Source organism: Haemaphysalis longicornis, unplaced genomic scaffold (genome assembly GCF_048455015.1).
Source record: "Haemaphysalis longicornis isolate Haplotype H1 unplaced genomic scaffold, Haemaphysalis longicornis Haplotype H1 scaffold_12, whole genome shotgun sequence".
Lineage (NCBI taxonomy): Eukaryota > Metazoa > Arthropoda > Arachnida > Ixodida > Ixodidae > Haemaphysalis > Haemaphysalis longicornis.
In genome coordinates, this window is record NW_027526225.1 from 53,384,022 (window position 1) to 53,406,390 (window position 22,369).

The 22,369-nt window shown below is 49.1% G+C and overlaps 1 protein-coding gene across 1 annotated transcript in view; it reads right to left on the reverse strand.

Annotated features, from left to right (window-relative positions):
• Positions 1-22,369, reverse strand: part of LOC144161613 (sperm-specific sodium:proton exchanger-like) — an 87,178-nt gene that overhangs the window by 35,629 nt on the left and 29,180 nt on the right. Inside the window, exons 11-15 of the mRNA XM_077692250.1 lie at positions 18,031-18,216; positions 17,044-17,247; positions 12,709-12,894; positions 8,904-9,068; positions 6,233-6,358 (exon numbers count right to left, since the gene is read on the reverse strand). Coding sequence (XP_077548376.1) covers positions 6,233-6,358; positions 8,904-9,068; positions 12,709-12,894; positions 17,044-17,247; positions 18,031-18,216 — 867 coding nt within the window. The remainder of the gene's footprint in view (positions 1-6,232; positions 6,359-8,903; positions 9,069-12,708; positions 12,895-17,043; positions 17,248-18,030; positions 18,217-22,369) is intronic.

Genomic DNA, 22,369 nt, shown 5'->3' on the forward strand with positions numbered 1-22,369 from the left:
GTTTTTCTTACCGTGTGTCAGGCTTCGGCGCAGTGGCCCGTAGTTCAGAATATTCATGGCGGAACCTTTTCTCTTCCAAATTACCTGGCTTTGTTATACGCCTCGAGATTCGCGATCGCTGCGCCGCCTGCCGCCGCTTCTCCGCGGCGTTAGCGGGATTAGCGCTGCGTGGCTGATAGGTGGTCATGCAGTGTTTTGGTTCTCTTTCGCTTCTCTTTGCCTTTCCGCACACTAAACAACTTGTTATGGTGACGTCTGTAAGCTAACTGCATGTTTAGGGCACTTAAAAAAAAACAGCTGCGTCTTGGTAGAGCGCTCTAACGCCAACAAGAGGTACCCGGGGAGGCGGTTCTGCGCGCGTCTTGGCCGCTCTTGCGGGCGTCGGCGACGGCAGCAGCATATCACCGCTGTCACCTTCGAACACGTCAGCACAAGTGAATTCTATTTATTGTCGCCTCGTTTAGTCCTGATATTGGCACTGTAAGAGGTTGGTTCGTTTTGCAGCGCAGACAACAAATGCGGCTTAGCTTCAAATATGTACGTCGTAGAAAAATATGTTTCGGGGATGTGGTAACCCAACAGCTGACAAAAACTTGTGCCATTAATGGGAATATAAGCCACGCGAAAATGTTAAGTACACTCAAAGGCTGTGTATTGTCAGATATGTGCCCACTCATGCCTTATAGTAAGAACCAAGGTATATGTTAATGAAACCACGGGAAAATGAATGGTCTGCAAGTCAGGAATAAATAGACTAGTCGTACGGGAATGGAAAAAAAACCGAGTGCAGCTTCTGAAATGCTAAAGACGTTTGCTTAAGCAAGGTAGTATTCACCAGACCAACTAGATGCGAAATGCACTGATATTTCGCTAGACATCGGGGGGGGGGGGGGGGGGGGGGGGGGGGGGTGAGGAGGAGGACGCTCGACTATCCTTCTTTACAAATGCGGAGTGAAATCAACGACTGAACGTTTTAGTAATCACACACACAAGCTGCGTGCTCACTTTTCGTTTGTTTTTCACCTTCAACGAACGGCTGATCACTCGGCGAACGCATTTTTTGTAGAATACAGGGTAGGCAGTTCACAAGCGATACGAGGTGTCGTTGGAAGAGTTGATTGATTGATTGCAGGGTTTAATGCGCTGACGCAACGGAGACGATGAGGCACGTCGTAGTGGAGGGCTCCGGATTAATTTTGACCACCTGGAGATCCTTAACGTGCGCCGAAATCTCGTACACACGGGCTCGTTGGAAGAGTGTCGTATCTGATAAGGGTCTCTGATTTCTGTTTATGCTAGATTCTGCAGTCTCCCTGTGTCATATGACGATGTTTCGAAGAAGAGTTTGGTCACGGACGCGGGTTACTCTATAAGCCCATCTTCGCGCTTCTCATGGAGGATTAATGTAACAGATGAATCTTTGCGAGCGCTCACCTCGGGACAAGACGACCCGACGACCCATCATTAAATTTGTCGTCGTGTGCTGACTCCGGAGTGTAATTTTGCATTATCCATCGTACTTCTTTGGTACAATGTTTGTGAAATTTATGCCGCATTGGCTTGTTCATGGTACTGATCAATATCTGATATGTGATATCGGCAGGCGTAACTTACGTGCTGTCAGGTATGAGTGCTCCGCTGGATTTTGTAAGTGCAAAAAGTCGATTTACATCATAGTGTGTATGGCCGCATACGGAGACACTGCCACTAAATTTCAGGGCAGCGGAATTGTAATCAGCTGCATGCAAATGCTGGCTTCGGGACGCCGGCCTGTGACACACGCCCGGCGCTCATATAGATCTCACCAAGATCGCGTCATAAACGTTTACACTCTCGTGAACACACCACGCTTGCAAACAGAGTGCCTGCTCCGCGTTATCCGGTATTTCGAACGCGGACAAACCGTAAATCGCTGTCTTGAACGAGCCAAAAAGCAACGGCGACAGGGCGGAACGGGCAGTGGACTCCCGCGCCTGCTTTCGAAACGGGCCGCTAGGGGGATTTCAGTGGCGCCCCTACAGGCCGCGCTCGAGGCGTATATACATAGTCTCCTCTGGAGCTTGGCCGGACCAAACCTTACGGTCAATATTAGCCATAAATTCGAATTATTGAAGCTCAAATTGACGAGCTTTCACTGTATGTTGATGTTAAAATTTAAACGAAACGATTTCGGGAGGAAATACAGACATGCTGTTTTCACCGTGACTACTTGTACAGAGGTTTACTCTGGGCAACACCGCCTGTATATAATTGCCCATCGCTGACGCAATGGGCAATGTTATACAGGCTCCCTTTCCCAGTCTCCCGTTCGCTTGCCTTTCCGTCAGGCAGTGCCGCTTCACGAAAACTATAGAAACGAATTAAGGGGTTCGTCCAGCCTTTGCAAGGTGGCGGTATACATATGCAATGCACCCACTATAAAGTTTTCATGGTCAAAACACACTTGAGAACAATTTATGACCTTACTGAATTTAAACACTGCTGAATTCAGCGCGACTGCACATTTGCGCAATGAATATTTTTACATCACCGCAGTTGTTGATTTACATGCTGACATTTAAGCAGCAGTTACACAGCCAACTTGAAGCCAAACTTTTCTCTCTGTCAGTTTCCTTCCCCTTTTGCTATTACGTCGATGCCTTTTTTCGCCTTGATAATTATGGTCAGCCAATTTAGGTTGAATGCGCCTTGAAAAGTTTTGTTTGCGTCCGTGTTTACGCACACTTTCAGCCGAGATTTCTTTTTAAATTGCGAAGGACACTTAATTTGCGTATATGAGGATGTAAACGCGCAGATGTTCTGCACAATGTTTGCGGTATTCACTCGTGATTTGACCACAGACATTTGGGCCATATTGCTGAGGTTCGCGGTTTTTTTATTGCTCAGACAACGGTTTTATTATATGCTTTGTTCTGTCCAAGCTAAGGCATCATTTTATCAGCTGCAGCCATCATTACGTCGGCAGAACAGCTATACCATCATCATCGCTGGCTGGCAGAAGTGCAGAGTGCACGGGGGCGTCGCACTTTTTCTGAGGGATAAGAGGGGGGTGGGGGGGGGGTGCTTAGGACCTCGGGAGGGGGGACAGGTCCAAGGGGGAGCAACCACTGAAGATACACCATTGGCGATCTAAATTTTTAGGATAAAATATGTGGGGATTGCGGAGCTCCGCCATCTTTCCTACCTCTCTCGGCCCGCCGCGGAGGCGAGAAGGGTGGTACTTCTCTCTTCGCGGCGGCGCGCTTCCCCCTCCGGGAGGATGCCCGTGGGAGCGAGGGGGCGCGGCCGAACCCCTCACGTGACAGGTTTGCCCGGAAGTTCCGGCGGCCTGGTCCGAGGCGGCCGACGGAGGAAGGGTCTCTTTGGATACGAAACATCGTCGGGAGCGGCCGTAAGTACGACTTGCTCCTTTGGCCTCCCTTTGTCCGCCCTCGCGCCTGTTTCTCGCGCCCTGGCTAAGGTGGTCTTGGCGGTGGAGAGCGACGCGCCCGACGTCCCCTTATTGCATTGCAATAAACGTCGGAGTGGGCGAATTCTGTGTCCTGTGTTCCTTGCTGTTCGCTGCCGCTACACCAAGTTGGCGATCCGTGGCGGTGTTCAGCGGAGCTAGCCTTGTGGCCGAATCTCGAGGATCGAGCTAGGCTGCCGTAAGAACCCTGGTCCCCACAAATATTAGAACCGCAAGTTACTGCCAGTCTTGAAAACAGACACTGGATTTTGTATCGAACAAAACATTAAGTTCAGTCAAAATGCAAATAAAAACATCGATTGATTGTGGCGTTTCATGCGGCCGGAGCTCGTGATTAGTTTCGACCACTTCGGGATACCTTTAAAGGGACACTGAAGTGAATTTGTCAAGATCCCGTTTTTGCTTGCACTGCGTAGACTGGCTCAAATTAGCATACTTTTCATCGTTTTTACGATTGACAAATCGGTAATTATTTTACAAGGCGCGAAACAAGAAAAACTACCATGCGCGGTTTGCGGCGGCCGCACCATCTACAGCTGTGACGTTAGGAGGAGCCGGCACCGTGATTGGAAGATGGGCGCCCAAGGTGAGCAACCAAACAAGTTTAGGTTTCGGTTTCGGTTCTGTAAAACACAACCGTTGGCGTTGTTGGATGGGCATTCTCAATAACTCAGTAATCATCGTACCGCGCTTCTGCGATGTTGTCAGCTGTAAAAATGCATAAGGTAAGCCTCCTAGGACGGCTTGGAATCGTAGCATTCACTAGCCGAAACCTACGCAGTGCATGAACGCCCTCCGCGTACCCGCAGACGCCCAAATGTCATGCGCTTTTCCCCCATATTTGGAGCTTGCCTCCCTCATGCCTTTATCGTAAAAAGCGTGTTCGCACCAGGCCAAGGGTCTGTTCATTCTGGCCTGTGCCCACTGCCTGCAAGCAGTCGGTGCTTATGGCAACAGCACGCCAACGAGAACTCGTTAGCGCGCCAGTGCCAGCCTGCGCGCGTTTTGTGAACTAGTTCGTGGAGCCATGAACGTTGCGGCCCAAAAAAAGGTGAACTCAACATAGAAAACATCGGCGGAAAACGAAAAAGTTTACTTACAGAAAAAAAAAAAAAAGCACGCACCCGCGGGGATTTGAACTCCTGACTTGCAAAACACTCGCGGTGGCATACCTGGCGCCCCAAACCACTCGGCCACAGAGCAGGCGACGCTGGCCTTGGTAATATAGGGTATATATTGTACAATCAGTTTACATTTTTATTTAGTTTTGGCATTTAAAGCAGCTTATGTGACTATTTGTTGTATTGCGCTCGTGCAGTAAGCGTCGCCCGAGTTTCCACAATAGCTCACGTCTAGCAATTGCATTTCGTAGACGGAAAAGCGTTCGCAGATGCGTAGTCGTGCTGCTGACCGCTGTGCTTGTTCGCCCAGCGTAAAAAAGTGCTTCCCGCACCCTAGTTTTACGCTGTACGGTAAAAATATCAGTTGATTTTATTTCCTTAGTACCTATATTTCTTCGCTGACTCTTCTCCCGCCTTCAAGAGGCCTTATATTTTCCTACTGGCGTACCAGTCAGCGAAGCGTCGCATGTGCGCTTGTGCAGCGCTTGTGTGAAGCGAGCTTGACTTGGAGCTAGATACAGTGTACAAACTAACCAAGTAAAGAAAGGCAGATTCTTCCATTCACAAACGTGTCCTGGCTTCGCTTCAACTGAGCGAACGAATTGCGACGACCCGTCGGCCGCCGGCGGACGAAACGCTGGGCCGACTGACGCTGTCTGAAGGCCGGGGAGCCAATTGCGAGTTTGCCTCCTTCTGACGTCACACGAAAACGCCGCAGAAAATGGGCGAGCGTAAAGAGAGGAGGACAGCATTTTCGAATTAATTTTTCTACTAAATAAAATCGCGTAAACGCGCCCAGGGTGGTCGAAACGTGGTCTGGGGACTCCGGACTACAATTTGCGCAAGTAATACCGCAATGTTTACATATCACTTCAGTGTCCCTTTAACGTGCGCCGAAATCTGGACGCGTGACGGGCGTTTCCCTTTTCTCCTCCATCACAAAAGCAGCCACCGTGGCCGGAATATAACCTACGTCGTTGGGCTGAGCAGCTTAGTGACTTAGCCGCTGACCCACCGTGGCGGGTAAATAAAAAAAAATACGCACACGTTGCGCACAGGAGTTCGAAGTCTCGGGAAAGTGAGCTCACACGCGAATGAGAAAAAAAAAAAACACGGTCGCGCGGGTCGTCTCACGGTACCTCAGGCCACGCGGGCGCTAGGTTAAGTAAAATAAAGAAAATACTGCGCTCGCGCAAACCCGTATGCGCAATCGTTCGTTAGTACTCATGCACGCGTCTGGAAATCTGAAAACAGCTGTCAAGGCTTTAGTTCTCGCCGACGGAAGGCTCTGACAATTAATGTCGTTCAACACAGGGAGAGAAAAAAAAACGATCAGGGTTGTGTTCTAATATTGGAAACGAAACACGGTTTGAAAGAACGGGACTGAAAGCTTCCATTCGCGACGATTTCGCGTTGTCTGCTCCTGATTTCAGGGTCTTTGCAAATTGAACAGCTTTCTAGCAGTGCATGGTCGAACTAAAAAGAGGTACAAAATTTCAAGGAAGGGCAGTAGCCCCCTTCCCTCCCTCTCTCTCTCTCTCTCTGAGCCTGGCAGCGAGTCACGTGCGGTCAAGGATGAAGACGGTCTGCCACGGTAATGAACTCACCCCGCGTTTGGCGAAACGTCAAGACGTGTCCGTACCTTGAGAAGCTTGGAGACCTCTTCCCTGGGCAGCCAGCTGATACTAAGGAGGATGCAGTGGGCTGTGTCCCCAACCATGATGTTAGATGGCATGCCGTCCACGCGGTGGATCATCCACGTCATGTCCTGCAAGCATCCACCGTTTATTTCAGCCACTTTAAAGGGACAGAGCTGAACTGACTTCTTGTGGAGTGCATGTGCTCCAGCTCATATTTGAATATTCAAAGCGCAAATGACACGAGGACGAAGAAAGAGGACGAGACCCAAACTTGCGGCTAACATTATTAGGAAGAAACGCGTTTTTATACACCAAATAATCACATCACCTTGCACATAACCTTGCATTTTTTAAGTCAAGGTGTTGCTGTGTAATCAATGATCAGTCTTAGAACGTTCCCCAGTAGTGTCGTGTAGCAGATTGTGCAAGGTGATGTGATTATTTGTTGTATAAAAACGTGTTTCTTCCTGATAAAGTTAGTTGCAAATTTGCGCATTGTCTCGTCCTCTTTCCTCGTCCTCGTGTCGTTTGCGCTTTGAATATTCAAGTATGATATATCAACTCGCCCAAACCTTCACCTTGTCTAGCTCATGTGAAAGCCAGCGTTTTATAAAACAGTGGGGCAACCACAAGGAGTTTCAAACTAATTGGTGTGAGTAATTTTAATTTGGCACTGCACTTTCCGAAAACTGACAGGTGTCGTCTCTAAACGTGACACTACAGTACGTGTACAAGCGGCTAGCGGCGTCGGTTTCAATGCGTGATTTAAAAAGCGCATAAAGAAGTAGGAAAGACTGCGTTGTATTATATTGCTTTAGCTCGGGACAAGTTTTTACACACCTCTTTTCATCTCACGTACACTTAGAAGTATGTCGCTGCACGGATCACTGTTACGATTAGAAGCATTACTTTTGGCAGCATACTTAAGGCTGGTGGATCTCAAAGTACCACATTCAAATATTCCAGGGTCCTATCAGGAAAACTGTTTCGGTTCAAGGTGTTTGGAGCGATGCCCTTTCATTTGGGAAAGAGAGCATAGAAACCAGTTGCGAGTGAGCGCTTGTCCCGTCGCCTCCGTATTTGTCGTTGTCTTGGTCGCGCTCTAATCTTCCTTTAAAGAGCATATATTCCACAAAAATCAGTTGTCTCTCCTGTTAAGCAAGCAGGAAGCAGTCCAATGGCTCCCTGTTAGCATGGAGTGACGGGATGAAAAAAACGAGCATCAAACTTGTCCCCAGTGCCTTGGTGTAGCTGACTCGCAGGTGACCTAATTAGTTCGAAAAAAAACGCAAGGACACCTCTAGATGTAACAAAAACAAAAGCAAACAAAGGTACTCGGACCTTCAATTGAATTGTAATTTTTAAGCTGACCGATTTACCCACTGCCTTCACTGCATGTACAGGTAGCTCTTCCATATAAGCATGAACCCGAGCGCGCACGGGACCAAAACGCAATGGGAGTGCGCTCAGCTGGTTTCGCTGGCCGCCACCAAGCAAAACGAATACAACAATTAAGTTTCGAAAACGTTGCCTTGGAATTTCAAAGTACAGCGAAATATTCTAGTTCAGTGTAGCCAAAGTATGACTTCATCCAACACAAAGGAGACAAGTTGCATGATGAACGGCGGAAATTTAGCAGCCAGCCTGGGCACGGCAAAAGGAACAAAAAAATAATGGCAAATTGCTGCATATTTCATAACATCATTCGGTTAACACTTTTCACAACATTTGTTGCGCCGAAACATTAACTGTGCGATCGTTGCTTGTGTGGGACTCATGCGCTACTCAAGTCCAGTCCAGTCCAATCTTATCCAAACAACTTTTGTGCTCATCCCCGACAACAGTGCAGTCTACCAACCGTGCTATTGACAGCAATGCAGCGCTCATCTCTGAATCTCTGCATACTGAAAACACCCTACTTCTGTGGAACAGTAGTAGCATACTTGCTTTACAATCGATTGATTGTAGGGTTTATTAGCGCGCCGACGCAACGCAGGCGATGAGGCGCGCCGTAGGGAAGGGCTCCGGGTTAATTTTGACCACCTGGGCATCTTTAACGTGCGCCGAAATCTCGTTTACACAGACGTTTTTGCTTTTGGCCTCCATGAGAAAAGCGGCCGCCGCGGCCGGGAATCGAGCCCGCGACCTCGTGCTCAGCTGCGCAACGCCTTAGCTACTGAGCCACCGCGGCGGGTACTTGCTTTACAACCAAGAGTTAGTCTATGTTTTGGGGAGGAGGTAGGTTTTGCCCAAACTGATGAGTACGCCGAGGTCACCAAACAAGTCACTGCATATTTCATTGCTCAACTAATTGATGTCACTAATTAGGATGGATGCCTAAATACAGGGAAATTTCCATGCTCGTTCTAAATTAAGTGGCACTGATTGATGGTGATCAAAAACCCAAACAAATATGAATGGCTCCACGAGTAGCCAGAAAACGCTCTATGTCAATAGCGGTTGGTATAACGCTTAAAATAAAAACGAAGGTGAGAAAGAAGGGGAAAACCTTAATTTTCAGAGCGGACTGAAATAGCGTGCAGTGGCTGTATATTATGACTCCACCTTGACATCGCCAGCTGATGCCACCACACCGCTTTTACCAATAGGAGTGAACGCAGAGTGGTGGTGTACACAACAATTGCTAGGATGGTCTGAAGGGATTAAGCTTACTTCGTAGAGCATCGCGAACTGTTTGTCGTCCAGCAGTCCTCCATCGTGAAGCTCGTGCAGTGCATCCAGGGCTTTGTTGAGCGTCTTGCGCGCTGCCTGACGCGTTTTCGTCGCCACTTCAATGTTCGGGTACTTCTGCTGGATGTCGATCACGTTCTTCAGCGTCTGCAAGAAAAGTTGCAAGTTTTGTTTGTTTGTCAACGCAAGGGCCGGGTGCGCAGCATTTGCACGTGCCCCATCTGGCCGATATGAACATCTGTCCGTAAGCGCGTGCTTTCCTTTCGCCATTTCCGAGAGCAGGCAGCCAGGTGTCATCAAAAGTTGCTCCCGTATTTATTATATAGTCTCGTTCTGGCCAGTAGAGTTTGCAATATTGTGCTTTTGAGGAGACAAAGTTTTGTGGGAATTCTAGTTTTTTTCCACTTTTTTTCAGTGGTGCGGACCCACGCACTGGTCATAATCACAGCACTGCCCCTACCGTCAAATGCGCAGCTGCCCAACAACGCTTGTGACATTCGACGTGTTCTCGCTCCCGATTTCTTTGTTCCACCCCAGTCATTTTCCTACTCGATACGACACCTTTTACTCTGTGGCCTTCCTGCAACATGGAAATAAGCGCCATTATGTATTTGAAATCTTTCGAGTTCCGCAATGGACCTCTTCATTTTGTTATGGCGTTTTCTCTTCGGTTTTCTCATTGTTAACTGGCACTGCCGGGTACATTAAAACTGTGTCTTTCTAAAATTTTTCATGACAAATCACCCAGATTCTACAGTCGGTGCCGGATCAGGCATATCATCTAGCGCGCTTTAGCGCGCGATATGGGGCTACATGTCATATAACCAGACTTTGGTGTAGCCGAGCCCATCAAGTGTGAATTGAAAACTTTTATTTATTTATTTATTTATTTATTTATTTATTTATTTATTTATTTATTTATTTATTTATTTATTTATTTATTTATTTATTTATTTATTTATTTATTTATTTATTTATTTATTTATTTACGTACTGCTAGCCTGATTGCCAGGCTTTAAGCAGGAGTGGGGGAAGGTAGTACAAGAACATTCACCAAACTAACAGCGAGAGAAAGAAAGGTAGCGTGATTATACAACGGACAATACTATACAATATCAACATAGTTATACACACACACACTTGTATGCACAGAAGAGCTAGTTACAAGGAATGGTAATGACAAACTTATGGAAACAATGTAATAGGTAGGGTCACAAGTTCGTCCTCGCTGCAAAGTAAAACAACAGAGAAACAGACTGCAACATTTTTACAGCAATACAAACTGTAAAACACAATTATGGCAGTTCATTTAGGAACGCAGGTAAAGAGTTGGAGTAAACCATGTTAAACGGTAAAGCATTCCAATCAGCTGCTGTGCGCGGGAAAAAGGACTGTTTGAAAGCATCTGTACGACATGAAAATTCCTTGACCTTTTTTGAGTGGTATGAACGGGTTGAGCGCGATTGGATCGGTTCAATGTACTTAGTTTAGGGTATGCCGAGTTTATCATAAGATATGAGATAGAATAGCTTTAACCTATCCGGGTAATGTCGGGCCTGCAATTTTTCCAAGTTTTCTGACTGTAAAAGGCTCGATGGAGATGTGCGCCAGTTATAAGTGTTAAAAATAAACCTAACAGCTTTCCTCTGCACATTTTCTGTCTTATCAATATTAGATTGTGTGTAGCGATCCCAAACTGCTGCTGCATATTCAAACACAGGCCTGATATATGTTTTGTATGCTAATAGCTGAATTTAGCGCGTTGATTTTCCGAGGGTTCTTTTAAGGTATCCAAGTTTTTTAATTGCCTTATTCACAAAGTGTGTTTTGTGGTCGTTCCAGCGGAAGTCAGAGGTAAAGACTACGCCTAAGTATTTGTATGTAGTTACTGCCTTTATTCATCGATTATTGACATGGTATTGGAATATGAGCGGATGTTTTTTGCGAGCTAGTCATTGCAACCGATCTCTCAAAATTTATTGTCATTTGCCACGTTAAGCAGCATTCCTGTATTTGGTTTAATGAGGAGTTTAAAGTCATTTGGTCGCTGGAAGTTTTGATTTCATTGTATAATATGCAATCATCCGCAAATAATTTTACTTGTATAGGTTATGACACAAATATAAGCGGAATCGAAGCAGCAACAATGAGTAGTAGCCCAATTGAGCTGGCTACACGAAGAAATGTCAGTTGCCTCTGCCACATCGATGCCATTTCTACAAGTCGGCGAAAGCTTGCTGAAAGCGCATAGTTTCAGCAGACATGTCTCTCTTGGCAAGATTATCGTATTTTTCAGTGTATACTTTCTTTGTTCAAAATCTTGCCAATGTGTTCAATAAAACAGTTCGCTTTCTAAACAGTCTTTATCGTTTTTTTCTCGAGTGGTGAAATGCTCCGGCGTACTTTTTGAAAAATGAGTCAGCAAACTTTTAAATAGCGCATTGGAACACAAAGCCGTTGATAGCTTTGAGTAAAAACAAAAGTGTTGCTGCTGTGCCTATGCGAGAGTTTTTTCAGCGACAAGCCTTTTTTTATCACGTTTTTCTTATCATGGAGCATTCGCTGTGTTCGCATAACCATACAGAGTCAAGTCTCCTTTGACATAAATGGGAAAAGCGAGGCACACATCACAGGAGAGCGGGTCTTGTATACCGTCTTTTTCGTTGAAACCAATTGGGGCGTCTTATACTGGGAAATATGGTAGGTCTCTGATTTTTAGAAGTAGAATGCAAGTTTTGATGTTGATTTTGCGGGTGACATTCCCAAGCGGAAGACAGATAAAAACTGGCGAAGCTTGCACTAAGTCGCGCAATGCTTGAACCATAGCGAAGCTGTAGGATTTCTTTCTACGTGAACTCTGAAGGACACATCACCACTCATTTGTACAAGTTTGAAATTGTTTATTTACATGTTTCGTCGCCGCTTTGGAAGGTGCTAGCAGTAGTCATCGCTATATGCATCGATATCGTCGTGTTCCTCGTGCCAAGCATTACATGCGCGGTAGCGCTTGGCGACAGCTGGAGCGCAGCGGCGGCGCGTATGTGGACGACGCTTGCGCGGCGGTGGAGCAGGTGTTGCGCCAGCTGTGTTGTTGGTTGCTAGGCAACGCGAAGCGCTCCTCGGGGTTTTCGCCGCGAAGCACACTCTCACGAGCACTCGGCATTTTGTTGGTATTTTAATGCGGTACGTGCCCCACATTATGGCCAGCTACAACAGCTCCACTGTTAAAATAAAGAAACGGGGCAAGAACTTTAACGAAGATAGGATATTAGATGCTACGCTGAGAGGAGCATCTCTTGCCGGCGGCCCTGTCCTTCCTGTGTCGTTGTCGTCCGCGTCCGCACAGCCGCGTCTCTCCGCCGCTCGCCTCCTCTGCTCTCTCCGATAGCGCCGATAGCGAACACTCTCTCCCAACAACTGCGCGCGGCGCAAGCGCGCTGTGCGCATGTGCAGCGCCCTCTCTCTCCGCGGTCTCCTCTCCTTCGGGCGCGCTGCACTCCGCTGCGCGCCCGAGTGCGCTGCACTCGGCAGCGCGCTGCACTCTGCCGCGCTCCGGACGGTCTCTCAGTCGACGGTCGTCCGCGCTACGCTTGCTCTCTCTCTCTCTCTCTCTCTCTCTCTCTCTCTCTCTCTCTCTCTCTCTCTCTCTCTCTCTTGCATTACCCGACGATTGCTCACGCAATTCGAGTAATCGACCCAACGGAAACGCACAATGGAACCCACTTCAGCGTCGCATCACACCAGGGTTCCCTCGAGGGGAGGTGGGCGTAATTTTTAATCCACTTGCCTGAAGCTTGTTGCGTCCACACGTGTCCCTAATGCGTGCGGCGAGCTGCGCGTTCTTGACGAAGCGGCCGGACTTGGCCATGGCCTCATCCTCGGCGGTGATGTAAGCCCAGCTCACGTCGTACGCGTAAAACAGCTTGCGGTTCAGCACACCGTCCAGCAGGTCCCACAGCCACACGAACAGTACCTGCAATGCAACCCGGTGACTGGGAAACGCTGCGCCACTTGTAGAGCATTCCTGCAGCGCCGAACACGATTTTTTAAACCAGTTCGTTCTCTGTCGAATGAAGCTGGGCCTGTTCCCTAAGCTTAAACAACTGGGTTGTGTAGACTCTGCAGTACAAGTTCCCAAATAAAATGGAAGGAGTGCGTATACATTTGCGGATGCGGCGCTAATTAAGGTGTCGTCCGCTAACCCAGGGTACATGGTTAAATTTGTGTTCAGTTACTCGTATTTTGTCGTGTAGTGCATTATTTGTAGTGCCTGAATTTCATTTTTAGCAGCAGGGCTGTTGTATAACTTTTCGTCCGTCTACGACGGGCCGCGCGTTACGCAGCTATATAGTATAGGAGCAGGTTCCCAGACCCGCCGGCGGCCTTTATCGTTGGGTCTGGGAGCCACCTCGCTGGCGGTTCACATACCCACCGATAGAGCATGGGCACAGTGGTCTCGCAGTGCATTGGTTCGTTTCCCTCTAGCGGTCTCGCGCCGCTCGCTAACAAATTCTTTGCGCAAACAGTAGAATTCGCGCGGCGACAGCACTGCCGTTGCTCGGCTTAAGGAAGCAGATAAGCTCCGCTTCGTTCGAGCGTTCGTTGTAAGCCGGATCACCTATGCTCTCCCGTACCTCCTCCCCTCTAATTCAGAACTGGCCAAAATCAATTGCCTTATCCGCACAATATACAAAGCTTCTCTGCAACTCCCACCCGGCACCTCCACTGCCAGACTAGAAGGAACAGGGGCGTACAACACGGTCCAAGAGCTGATAGAGGCGCACCGGATGAGCCAACTAAGCCGCCTAGCCAAAACTAACCCCGGCAAACACCTCCTTCAACGCCTACAGCTAAATGCGCCTATTATTAGAGATCCAAAACTCCCCATACCCATTGAAACCCACTCCTGCCTCAAAGTACGTCCCCTACCCCGCAATATGCTTCCTCATATTCACCAGCGCCGCAGAGAGCAACGAGCTAGAGCCTTAGCAGAACGCTACCCCATACGACCCGCCACGGTGTACGTAGATGCCACCGAGTACCGGCACAAGACCTCTTTCGGCCTGGCGATCATTAATGCCCCCAACGCCTCCCCAATCAACTCCCTCACTATTCGTACCTCGGAACTTGCGGCGGCGGAAGAGGCGGCAATCGCACTAGCCCTGTCGCACCGGCCAACACCTGAATTCATATTATCCGATTCGTAAACGGCCATTCGAAATTTTACTGCGGGTGCCATCTCACCCCAGGCCCTAAAACTTCTTATGCAAAATCCACCCACCACCCAAGTAGAACTGATCTGGACTCCTGCCCACACTGGGCTTGGAGGCGATGAGGCGGCTCACGCAACGGCCCGAGCGCTCACCTCCCGGGCATACCCCCAGCCCCATTGCTTCCCACGGAGCCAGGTCAGCTCGCGACAGCCTCTTGGGCTACCACGACATCACCACGTATTACCGCCTGTCTCGCCTCCGATACCCCCCGCCCACCCTTCTCTCAGCTACTCGGAAGAACGACTCTGGAGACTCCTACAAACAGAACCTTTACCCAACAGAGCTCTCCTTCACCGTATTCACCCCTCCCTATTCTCCTCTCCCAACTGCACATCATGCGGCGCGAAGGGCACCGTGCAGCACCACGTGTGGGCCTGTCCCGACGATCCCCTACCCCCAATCACCACCCCGGAGCTCTGGGAGGCAGCGCTGGGCTGCTCTGACCTGACGACGCAACAAGCTGTGACGGACAGACAGAGCAGCCAAGGTCGCTGAGCAGCTGCGGCTGCTGGGCACCCGCCCCGCCTAACAGGGCCCGGTTTTAATAAAGTGTTTCTCTCTCTCTCTCTCTCTCTCTCTCTCTCTCTCTCTCTCTCTCTCTCTCTCTCTCTCTCTCTCTCTCTCTCTCTCTCGTTGTTAACGTTTGAGCCGACTGAAGAGAACCGGCGCTACGCTGTTGAGCAGATTTCACACTGGGTGTATACGATTAATTTTTTAGTGCATTTTGTTACTCTAAATTTAGTCTGATGCCTGCCCCACCGCAGTTTTGCGAATTCATGCTGTAGGGTAGCGATGCTGTAGCGATAGCTCAGAGGTACAGCACTCGCCCCGTATGCGGAAGGTACTGCGCTCGAATTCTGGTACCGCCCAGCACCCACCGGCTTCTTTAACGGGTACAGGCGTCCCTGGTCGAGTGCGGACCCTTGAAAGGGGATTTCACGTCTGGAAAGCTGCCTTTACCCTAGTGAGGGGCCCCTCAACCTTGTCCATCTGGCGGGACCCCCGGCCATTATGCCGCGTTGCGCCATTGCCGGGGGTGAAAAAGTCTGGCGGCATGTCCGGCCACAGGCGGTTGCAAGTTGAGCGTCCACCGTGGCTGTGGAGGGCACCATGTGCATTCGTGTGCCTTGGTGGCGCCGGGCACCTACCGGTAAAATAGGCACAAGCGACTCCTCTGCCTGGCGCTCGGCCCTTGTGTGGGACTACAGTGCTTGGGAAGTCCACCCGGCTTGCACGGGAAATCGTCCCTATGGAAAGGGGCGTCATAACCCACAGGTCATGACCCAATTATGACTACGACGATGACGACGACAACGAAGTTGCTGGCGCGGGCTCTCTAATGGAAGCTCTGTAAATACTGTACCAAGATCATTCTACCTTTTAATACATCGCTTCATCTTCAACATGGTTCGAGTCATTTGCTCTGCCGCTACGTAACATTTGGTGGAGCGTGCGGGGTACATGCCCTACTGGCCCCAGCTTTGCATGCCATCTGCGTGGACCCAGCCGTCAACGTTAAGGGAGCCGCGCCGGGCAGCCCCAGCCCCGCCGTGACCACAACTCGACCATGTCCTCCGCCCCGTACCCCAGCCCGTGAGACGCCGACGAAGACCTGCAGGGGACCGCCGTGACGAGACAAGCCGCAAATGTCGTATCCCCAGCCCTTCCGTCCAGCGTGGTTCCTACAACCGCCGACGCTGTCACGCATGAAGACATCGCTGCTGCGGGGCCAGCATCCCCAAGAACATCATTGGCATCCGTGGCGGCAAGCGATTATTACTTGCACATTCTCATCGCATTCCTCATCTGCGTCACAAGTTCATCCTGCCGCGGCTTCGACCGGGACGGTCTCCCTTGACCGGGGGGTCATGTCACGGTACTCACATATAGGCAGACAATGCCCCAGAGGGAATTAGGACTACGAGGATGACGACGACAACGAAGTTGCTGGCGCGGGCTCTGGAATGGAAGCTATGTAAATACTGTACAAAGATCATTCTACCTTTTAATACATCGCTTCATCTTCAACATGGTTCGAGTCATTTGCTTTGCCGCTACGTAACATTATATATATATATATATATATATATATATATATATATATATATATATATATATATATATATATATATATATATATATATATATATATATATATATATATATATATATACACTGAGAACAGAAAATAACGAGGTGAACATAAAACGACACTTTGTACAGCGCGATGGAAGACGACACCGAGAATCCAAACGCAAGCAATGGGAGCGGTTTCCTAACTGTGGGGGTTTTGTGCGCCCAGTTCCCTCCACTTGTTTAACGGGACAGCCAAGCAATTTTTGTGAAGCGCATTATCCTCTAGTTCATGGAAGCCAACGTTTTATATAGTGGAATAACCACGAGGAATTGGAGAAATATTTGGCGGCAATAAATTCAATTTGGCCGTAAATTTTCGAAAATCTCAAAAGTAGCGTCATGTAATGTTTGAACCTGGAACTACCGCACGTGTAAAAACAGCTCCCACGATTTTTCAAACACCTCTTTTCATCTTTTTTATCTCACGTAGAGTCAAGCGCTTGTTGCCGCGCAACTGTCATGGCTGTCAGCATTCTTTATTTCTTGTTGCAGCATACTTAGGGCTAGTAGATGCAAAAATTCTGTTTCCAAACGTTGTAGAAGCTCACCTTGGAAACCGGTTCGGTTCAGGGTGTTTCAAGCGATGCCCTTTCATTTGGGATAGGGAGCACATACTGCACAAGAATCGGTTGTCTGTCCCTTTTAAACTCCTTTCCCCGCCCGCTGCAGAGACTAACAACTCTGAATTGTGATTTCCGGCGTGCAACACGCACCACTCGCTTCTGGAGCGTCTTGATGGTGCGGCAGGCGACCAGGAGGATGAAGCTTATCTGCAGGAACAGCGCGTACACCTTGTTCTCGATGTTGACCGTCACGAAGCTGGTCAGCACAAACTCGCACACCACCAGGCAGAAGATGATCAGGTCCAGCTGGCGCCACACGTCACGGCCCATCTTGAACATGCCCATCGAGTACACCTGCCGCCAGGGGGAGACAGTGCGCCGTTTGCACTAAAGTCGCTCAAAGCTTAGTTTACACTTGCGGCCCAAGGCTTGGTTCACCGGTGGGATGTCAGGGGATGGGTGGTCCGGCGGGATTACCAGCAAATGCGCTCAAAAACGGCACGGTCACAGAGAAAGACACATTGCACAGCGCTGTCAATGTGTCTTTTCTTTCTGGCCATCCCACCCCTGCCATCATGTCCACGATTTTTCCTGACATACTGGACGCATGTCCGCATTGTTCTGCCCCTCACGCACCACATCACATGGGACTGCAGGTGATAGCATCCCACTGCCCGGGCTCCGATCCCATCCCACCCCGCTTTTCATCACCAGTGAGGAGCACTGGGAGGCACGGCGTGACCCAAACTTCCAAATGCAAGGAAGACCTGGCCCGCTTGGCCGAACCACCGCCCGAAAGGGGTCATGTTGCTCCAGCAACGTTCGCATGTATACGCCATGCCACGATTGCTTGCAGTCTATATAAATCGACGGTATAAAAACCGGCGCCCAGAAATTTGCGGGGTTCATCAGTATATGCTTCTAACAGGAATTCGAACAGAAACTCAGTGAATTAGGAGAAAATAATCTAAAACACATGGCTGTAGTTGGGGCTCAAACTGACTCAAGAGTTGCGAGATGGCGGACAAAAAACCAAACAGCCAAAACTTGTGACCGGCTACGCTAGAGTATCCTTCGCACTTACACTTCTCTGTCCCCCCCTCAATTCGGAGTCGGAACAAAATGCAAACAGCTCACCACGACGAGTATCTCGAGGGCGTAGAGGAGGACGTAGACGCCCTGCACGCTCACCACCACGGACATGATGACGTCGTTCATCTTGTACTGAGAGAAGAAGGCCAGGCCTCCGAGCAGCAGCACGAAGCCCACCGCCACCAGACCGACCAGCACGTGGTACCAGCCCTGCAGGTACCACGTTCTTCGCTACGGCATGCAGAATATTCCTAACTGCGCACTCCCTCAATAGAACAGCCACCTTGCACTGAGTATGGGGACGCATTATATGCCGCGTGAGGTGAAAAACCCGGCGTTGCGAGCAGTGCACGGCCCCGAAACCTTAAGTGCCTTCAACTGAAGAAAACACTTGACGGGAACAGAAATCGAACCCAGGCACACGCTACGCCACATGAAACACGAGCTTAGAATGCGGAAGAATTATGGCTTGCCGGCGATATTCTGCGGCTTCATGTCGGTCGCATGAACGTACCGTAATGCAAATTCGCAGCTCTTCAGTGCGGAGTTCCAAATGACCTTTGAATTTCACACACGCAGATTGGCCAATTGTGATGGCAGGTGACGTCAAAGGTCAGGGCTAATTCGCATACATACCCACTCAGGGGCATTGGCCAGTGAAGGTGGCGGCTGCCACCAGAGGGTCATGGCCACTTCATCAATTTTCTTTGACACAATGCTTTCGCATTCAAACCAGGTGAGAAGACCTTAGTGCCCACAGTAATTTTTACGTAGAGTAGTCGCTATATGTAGTGCGCTCACTTCATGGAGCAGCCACCATTTACGTATACCTATCAATGTAAAAGTAACCATGCACTTTGGCAACCCAATTCTCGGCCCTCAGTCCCCACCAGCTGCAGAGCACCTGACATCGGCGGCGGTCAAGCCAGACACGGCCGCTCGATGGGAACTGGGTTAGCTGGGCTATTAGAGGAATTCTCGGACATTAAATGCGATATCATATGGCTAAGTGAGGTCACGGCTTAATGGAGTTGAGTACCGGGTATATTCAATGCTACCGAGGAACCGGAAAAGAAAGCACGGGGAGGGACTTTTGATCAGCAGGTAGCTAGCACGGGACGTAGAGGAATTCTTTGGTATTAACGAAATGGTCGTAGTCGTGATCAATCTAAACAAGCGACACAGGTTAAAGGTGGTACAAGCCTATGCACCAAGAGCTAGTGACGATGATGAGGACGTAGTTTTTAAAAGGACGCCGAACCGGCAATGAAGAAGATAACACAGTTCACAATTTCGATGGGAGACTTTAACGCAAAAGTAGCTGACAAACAAATGGGAAACTTTGGAATAGGCAGTTGCCACAGTCGAGGAGATACACTGGTGGGATCTGCGAAGAGAAATAACTTGAGGTTGATAAACATATAAATGAAGAATAGGAAATGGACATGGAAAGGTCCCAACGGTAAAACAACAAAAAACGAAATTGACTTCATTATATGTGACAACAGAGGTATTGTGCCGGGTGTGGAGGTGCTAGACAACGTTCCAAGCAGCGATTATAGAATGATTAGGTGCAAAATGAAGTTTTACCTAAAGAGGAAAAGAGGGAAAACTAGCGAAAAGTAGCAAACCTAACATTGAGTCAGTCAGAGAATTGGTGCACCGGTTTACAATAATCCTACCAACGAATTGCGCTTTTAACCGGTGTGGACGAGAACAGTGTGGACATGCTAAAGGAGATCCTAGCAACGCTAATTACAGAGTCAGCAGCAACTGTAGGACAAGCAGCATTCAAGAAAGAGACTGCCAAGCTAACTCGTAAAACAAAGGAACCGAGAGAATACAATTGTCGCGTACGGAGGATCAAGTTGAATTGGTAAGGGCGTCTAAACTGCTTAACAGAAGTAAAACGAACGAAATGCGTGCCTACAACATCACAGTGATTTAGGAAACTCTGGAGACAGGAGGAAGTCAAAAGCAACTGAGAAGAGGCTAGCTATTGGAAAACACAGATTGTACGCACTCAGAGATGAGCAGGGTAACATTACACACGACATTGACGAGGTAACAAAAGTAGCGGGACGAACACCTAACTTTACGCCAGCGACGGTAGACTAGAGGAAACTATATACTGACCCTACAAGATTAGCTAGCGTTCCCACTAGTAAGCTAAGAGGAAGCTTGTAGAAAGGGCTCTCAAGAGCACGAGGAGAGGAAAGGCTGCAGGTGACGACATCATAACCGTGGATCTTAAAAAAAACTTGGCGACCTATTTTTTCAAATGCTTAAAAGTTTTAAAGGTGCACAAAGCCTAGGAAAATGCGGCCATAATTGTGATTTACAAGAATAGAGATACCAAAGATCTCAAGAATTACGGGCCCAGTTGTGTACGACCTGTTTAAGGTAATAGCAGACTCCAAGAACTAGTTAACCGCATATGCGACAGCCTAGATTTCTGACAACCCCGGAAACGGGCTGAGTTTGGAAGCGGATACTCTACAACAGATCACATCCATGTCATCAACGAAAGATCCGCGGAGTATAATAATTCCCTTTACATTGCATTTATAATCTACAAAAACACTACTTTTGATTCACTAAGCAAGGAAGCAGTGCTAGAAGCATCGAAAGACTAGGGACTAGATAACACCCACATAGGATTTCTAGACGACATATATACTGTGAAAGATGTATGGCAGGATGACCATTCAAAAGTAAAGCGAGAAGCTCCCGATCGGAAAGGGAGTACGGCAGGGAAATGCCATCTCGCCAAAACTGTACACAGCGTGTCTGGAGGAGGTATTTAGGAAGCTCGACTGAAGCAACGCAGGGCTGCGGATTAACGGGAATAATTTAGCCATTTGAGGTTTGCAGACGACATAGACTTGCTTAGTGAGTCGGCAGAGCATCTGCAAAAAAATGCTCGATGAACTACCGCCAAAAAGCTTGGCCGTGGTGCTACAAATAAATATGAGTAAATCTAAAGTAATGGTAAAAAATTTGCGCAGTTGGTCCTAGTGGTGCAAGGCTGGAGGCACAACAGAGCTGGTGCCCCTCTTCCTTCGTCAGAGACCCGGCTGTTTCCCCTCACATGGATTTCCGAACTTTCGCCTCTGAAAGTTCTCTATGACTGAAAGGCCCGCACCGTTTTGTCCGCAGGCTTTCACACCTTTCCCAAAGTGGGCCGCGTTAGCACGCGCTAGAACCCGCGGCAACCGGCTGCGCGAACTCGGCATCTGCTCCCCACTTCAGGCACGAACGCACGTGAACTGGCGAGTAGAAGAACACGCGAGAGATTGCGCCACGAACGCTGGGCAGAGTGTTCTCGAAGGTCGAGCTGGCTGTCGTGGAAGCTATCGCGACACAAGGCCCAGAGCCCTAGACGGAGCGATACGTGATTCTTTATTCGCTGTCCTCGAACAAACACCGATGACGATCGTGGCGCGTGCTCACGCACGGGACTTCTTTTCTACATCCTCCCGCGGGCCCAAGATGTTTAAACGGCTGATTCTAACAGGTAAAGTTTTTGCACTGGACGGTTTATCACGTGACCCGTTGCTATCCGCACCGAGCACGCTCTAGCGACGCCGTCGACGCCGTGGAGCAGCATTGTCACTCGTCCCAAGTTCCACTGCATTGGCGGAGCGTTGTCGTCATGCACTATTACGACGTCGCCCACCTTCAGCTGAGGTGAAGTAGCCTGGGGACAGCTGTGAGCCGAACGCAGTAACAGCAAGTATGCGTTCCTCCATCTGCGCCACAACTCAGCCGTCAGCCTTTGATGGTAGCGTGCTCGTCGCCGTAGGTCAGCTGGGGTTGACGACGTCTTGGTCACCGCTAACTCTTGCGGCATGCAAAGCGCACGCCTACTTGTCAGGAAGTGGGAAGGCGTAAGTGGCGCTCCTTCATTGGGGTGGTCTTCTACGTATGTTAGAGGTCGGCTATTAACAGCTGCCACTTCGCAAAGGCTGGTGGACAGAGCTTCGGTAGTAAGGCTACTGCGCCCTGAACGCTTGAGAACGTCCTTGGTGGAGCGAATGAGACTCTCCCACCAGCCACCCCACCAAGGGGCTCGCTCAGCAATGAATTTCCACTGCACATTGAGCCCAGTCGCATATTCTTGGAGGGCTGACGCAGCGGCCTTAAATGCTCGAGCGCAACTATGAAACGACTGAGCGTTGTCAGAGTAACAGTGTTCGGTATGCCGCGTCTTGACACAAACCGACGGAACGCCAGTAGCGTGGTAGTCGGTGTCATATCCAAAGTCAGCTCCAAATGTATGGCACGAGTGACACCACATGAAAATAATAAAATGTAGGCTTTTGCCGGAGGAGCTTTTCCTCAACGTAGAGTGGTCCACAGAAATCCAGGCCGACCAGAGAGA